The sequence below is a fragment of the Rattus norvegicus genome, chromosome 2, assembly GCF_021556685.1.
Source record: "Rattus norvegicus strain SHRSP/BbbUtx chromosome 2, alternate assembly SHRSP_T2T, whole genome shotgun sequence".
Taxonomy (NCBI): domain Eukaryota; kingdom Metazoa; phylum Chordata; class Mammalia; order Rodentia; family Muridae; genus Rattus; species Rattus norvegicus.
The window spans coordinates 183,660,085-183,665,597 of record NC_141535.1 but is presented as its reverse complement, the minus strand read 5'-3'; the positions used below and the strand labels follow the sequence as shown (position 1 = coordinate 183,665,597).

Here is a 5,513-nt window from a genome sequence, read left to right as displayed (position 1 = left end):
CTTTTTTTGCTGATACACAGCCATTTCTGACATTTTCAAGATATAACAAAGCTGTGACTTTCCTTCAGACAGGGGTGTAGCTTCAGCACCATCTTCATTGAGGGCAGTCTGCTGAGTGACTGCCATCTTTGTTGTGGGCAGGTAAGGTTTTCCTATGCTATTGTTTCAGCACCAGCTTAGCTAATGCAGACCATATGACTGGTTGTAGCTTCAGTGCCATCTTTTTAATGACAGGCCAGTGGCCATCTACCATATTTGCTTTTGGCAGTTATGTAAACATTGCCTCCTTACATTAGAACAGTCTGAATCGCTAATTTCTATCCTGATTTGGTAAATCTTTATATAATATTAATTTAACCATTTGCAACAGTAAAAATTTAAAGATCACAGCATTAATGATTGCATAACTCATATGCTTAATAGATATTCACTATCAATCTTGTCAGAAATCTGCTCAATGTAACCATATATGTTTAGAGTTATCAGGACAGAGAATCCTATGCATAGATGTTACAACTGCCCCACCCCCACCCACCAAGATCTCTGAGAAGAAATAGACATAGTTACAAGACTGCCTAGATTGTGGTATGATAACCACTGAGAAACAGTGCTCCATTGCCTTGCTGCTCCCATTTATCAGCCTACACTGCTTTCTGGCTCCTTTCTTGTTCTCTGAATCATTCTGTCTTTCCCAGTGTCTCCATATCTCTCTCTTCAACTCATCTCTGAAAAACTCTACTGGAAAAACTGCCTCCTCTCTTACTTTTCTCTCTGTACTGGTCCCTTCCTTCCTTCCTTCCTTCCTTCCTTCCTTCCTTCCTTCCTTCCTTCCTCCCTCCCTCCCTCCCTTCCTTCCTTCCTTCCTTCCTTCCTTCCTTCCTTCCCCTCTCTCTCTCTCTCTCTCTCTCTCTCTCTCTCTTTCTCTCTCTCTCTCTGTCTCTCTTTCTTTCTATCCCAAATGTTACCCCATTCCAGTTTACCATTGCAGAGTTCATTACTCCCCACCATAATAAAAAACAAAAAACAAAAACAAAACAAAAACAAATTAACAAAAAAACAAAACAAAACAAAACAAAACAAAAAACATAGACAGGAACCTATCTGAAGGAACTCACAGTAGGGTCTTTATTTTCTTTTCCAGCTCAGGCACCATCCCCCCACCATCCAATGCACCACAGCCTTGAAACATCATTTTGGTGGTGAAGGAGTACCAAATGTCTTCTGTTCAGAATACCTGTGGACTTAAGTAACCTAAAAAACTGGAGGGGATGCACTTTAACATTGTTTTGACTTAACTTGAAGTAAATAGATGTAGATCAAATACAGACTCTTTGGGTAGTAAAAGACACCTTTAATCTGAGTCTTGATGCATGAACACAGACACCTTTAATCTAGATCTTAAGACTAGAAGGCACACCACTAACTGGACCCCACTTCTGTTGCAGCCTATGTAAGTTACAGGAAGGAAGCTTTGAGTTGTTTCCTGCTCACTCTCATCTTACTAGCAAGCTCATTTCTTCACTGGCATCTGAACCTACTTCTTCAGGATTCGGGTTGATACTGAAGAAGACCTGAGACTTCAAACCTTGTGGAATAAGTAGGTATTGGTTTTATCCAACTTTATATTACCTTGACCTTTGCCTACAGATTTCTCTCATACCTCCACTTTCTATTTATATAGAGAAATTCATTCTTTATGTTCACTAAAGAACCATGATTAATAAAACACAATCGAAATGAGTGTGTATATACATTTCCCAACTCTTCCACAGTTGAATAGAATAGCCAAAATTAGTTACCATTGACCTAAGATTCAATAAATACACACACAGAGATGTACACACATATGGCGGGGTATGTGAGGATGGTGGAGACTGAGAGAGACACAAACACAGAGAGACAGACAGAGACAAACACACACACACACACACATGTTTAACAGTCACTGTGGGTCTGTATTATGTTCAGTAGAACAAATATGGAAACCTAGAGAAACCTATAGAAATACAAGTTTCCAAGAATATAAAAGGGACAATTTACCAGACAGTGAAAATAAAAGCTAAAGGATATCTACAACTGTATCCTAGAGAATGAAGAATAATTTCTATTACTTCTTTCAGATCAACTTTAACCTCCAAACTACCTCCAGAAGACATGTCAAGGGACCTGAAATTCAAGAGCTGTGGCTACACACATAGCAGTGTTCAGAAGTTCTGCTACGAGTGGACCATTAGCAACTTTTCATTTTGCATGGATGGAATTTTGGAAAATATTACAAGCCCAGTGTTCTCATTAGAGGCCAATGAAGAAGAAATGCAATGGTGTTTGAGGATACATCCAAATGGTATTGATGAAGAAAGCAAGGATTACCTGTCAGTTTACCTGTGGTTGCTCAGTTGTCCAGAGAGTCCAGTTTGGGCAACGTTCCAGTTCTGGATTATAAATGCCCAAGGAGAGAAATATCAAATTATAAAGGTCCCAAATGTTTTAAAGTTTCTACCAAACCAAAAATGGGGGCACAAAAAGTTCATCCTTCGAGATTTCCTCCTCTTTTATAGGCACTGGCTTCTCCCTGAAGACCAGCTCACCCTGTGCTGCAAGGTGTGCATAGTAGGACCCGTCTTTAGCAGGCCTGGACAGAACATGACACCTGCAATCAGGGATCCAAGACAGATGTTGGCAGATGACCTAGGGGAGCTGTGGGAGAATCCCCTCTTTACAGACTGCACCCTGGTGGTTGCTGGCCAGGAATTCAGAGATCACAAGGCCATCCTAGCAGCTCACTCTCCAGGTTTTAGAGCAATGTTTGAACATGAAATGCTGGAGAGCCTAACAAATCGCATTGAGATCCATGACATTCACCTGCAAGTCTTTAAGGAAATGATGGCCTTCATTTACACAGGGAAGGCACCACACCTCCACATCCATTCAATGGCCACTGGTTTGTTGGCAGTTGCTGACATGTATGACCTGCAGGACTTGAAGGTCATGTGTGAGGATGCCCTGTGCAGGAACCTCTCTGTGAAAAATGCTGTACCCACTCTCATCCTGGCTGACCTCCACAACGCAGACCACCTGAAGACTAAGGCCATGGATTTCATTATACTTCATGCTTCTGAATTCTCTGAGACCCTGGGGTGGAAGTCAATGGTGGAGTCATATCCCCACTTGGTGGAGGAAGCATTTCACTCCCTGTCTTCCATACAGTGTCCTTTTTTTGTAGCCCTCACTTAAACACCGTAAGATATTTTAGGTGCTTGATTGCTATGACCTACATCTGTCTTCCAAAAGTAGCAATCAGTGTTTTTTGCAAATGACTTCTGTTTAGACTACTCTATTGCTGGAACATTTACAGTGAATCTGGGGAAAGGCAGCCTGGTGGCCCAAGATTTAAAACAGCTGTAATGTAATGTCAAAATGGTGTGTGGGGAAAGAGCAGCTCTAGGGTCTTGGACACTCTACCTGGCAACTCCCCTGTTGATGGTGTTTGATTCTTGTCTGATGTCTTGTAAACTGGGATTCAACTGTCCTGACCACCCAACATACTTTCTTTGGAGAAACCTGTCTGCATTGGACTGAGCAGAATAGATGACCTAACTTATGTGTACTAAGTGACATGTAAAGTTTTTCACCTAATTCTAGTGTATTTCCTAAATGCAAATAAAAATGCTTTCAACTTTACTGTATTTATCCTGTTAATTGCCAGTTGCCTTATTGTTCCGATTAAGACTTCAACTGCTGTATTGATAAATTTAAGAGAATGAGAAACCACTACTTGCTTTTGCTTTTGTACAGTGGCTTTGAGTTTCTCCCAATTTAAGTTGATGTTGACATGGGCTTCTTCTATATTACCATTATTATATTTAGGCATACCATCTGTGTGCCTATCTCTGGAGAACTTTTATCATTAAGGGGTTGCTTCTTAATGGCCTTGCCTGGTCCCAGTTTAACAATCCTGTTTTTTGCCTTTTGTTTGTTTGCTTTTGTTTTGCATTGTTTTCTTTCCATTGGTTTATGTGGTCAATTAATTTTATTGATTTTTTTATATTGAAGCGCCCCTACTTACCTTGAGAGAAAGCCTACTTATCTTTTGTAAATGATATTTTTAATGTGTTCTTGGAATATATTTGCAATTATTTAATGATTAAGTTTGCATCAGTGTCCATAAGGGAAATTTGTATGTGTTTTGGATATCAGTGTGACTGTAGTCTTTCATATAATAGATTGGGCAATAATCTTTCTGTTTTTATTTTGTGAAATAATTTGAGGAGTATAAGCAATAACTACACTTAAAATGGCTGGGAGAATTTTTTGTGAAAATTATCTGGTTCTGGGCATTTTTTGATGGGGAAAATTTTAATGCATGCTGCTATACTTAGATGCCTTTGAATTTCTGCACACGTGGTAAGAATTGAAATTGCAGCTTGTGCCTCTTTCCTTTTTGAGTATTTAGTGCCCTTACACAATGTGAGTTCAACTGACATCAGGCTTTACTGCCCAGAGGGATTAACTCTACTATAACCTTACTCCTCTAGTCTTCTAAACACCCAGATGTACAGGGGAGACAGTTATGCCCTATGTATCATTGGAAAGTAATGACATTTATAATTGGAAGTTGTAGACCCCCTTCATCCATTTTCAAAAAGACCCATAAACACATCTATGATGACTGTCAACAACTGCTTCAGGTACCTTTCACAACTGAAGAAAGTAAGAGAATTGTGGGAGAAACTTAGAAATTATTTCTAGGGGTAACTGACTGCTCACACAGGTAAAGCCTTTAATTTGACCATACCAAACTGGTATTTTAAGGCTGTTGAAGTTAGGGAGAGGATATATGTCTACCAGCAGATTCTGTTGGGTGAGCCTCAGAGAAGCTTCTATCAAATTTGTCTATAAATTTATCTAAGGTAATCAGGTGAAATAATGAGAATCCTAGAATATATCTAAAAAGGATTCTTTGAAGCCTGTAAGACATACATCCTCTTGGACCCAGAAATGAGAAAATTGTCAGTGGGAAGCATGGCTTTTTTAAACAAACTGCCTCTGATAACTGTCAGGAACTTCAGTGCATGGATGGTATTGCTGGTACACAACTTCCTATAATTTTATATAGGGAGAACTGTACGCCTGAAAGCCTTGGGACTCAGCCCAATTTTATTAGACAAAAAGGGTGAAATGTAGGATGATGTCACTCTATAGGTGAAGGCAGGTACAAGATAGAATGAGGCCTGTCATTGTTCAAGAAAGAAGGATGGGCATGAGACAAGTTTTAGAGAGGAAGAGGAGACTGGAACCAGGGGAGAAGCAGCCAAGAGATCATGGAGGTGAATGTTAAGTTCCTCTCTGTACATTTACAAGTTGTTATGAATGTTTTTAAGGGATGGATATGTACGGGGGTTTGTATGTGTAGGTGGGGGGCAATTATATATTTTCAATTGGATCAGAAGTTGTTGTGTTGTATGTTCTTTCATATGGCAATTTAATTGAATTCAAGAGATTATGTGGTGGCT

General features: G+C 39.7%; 1 protein-coding gene across 1 annotated transcript; it reads left to right on the top strand.

The window, feature by feature from the left end:
- The first annotated feature begins 2,154 nt into the window (after positions 1 to 2,154).
- On the top strand, positions 2,155 to 3,234 carry LOC120100601 (TD and POZ domain-containing protein 1-like). Its single transcript, XM_087641377.1, has one exon. The coding sequence runs from the start codon at positions 2,155 to 2,157 to the stop codon at positions 3,232 to 3,234; it is 1,080 nt and encodes a 359-aa protein (XP_087497503.1).
- The last annotated feature ends 2,279 nt before the right edge of the window (positions 3,235 to 5,513 follow it).

What these genes read in the sequence shown, in the direction of transcription:
- LOC120100601 (XM_087641377.1), top strand. Translation starts at nt 2,155, where the DNA reads ATGTCAAGGGACCTGAAATTCAAGAGCTGTGGCTACACACATAGCAGT.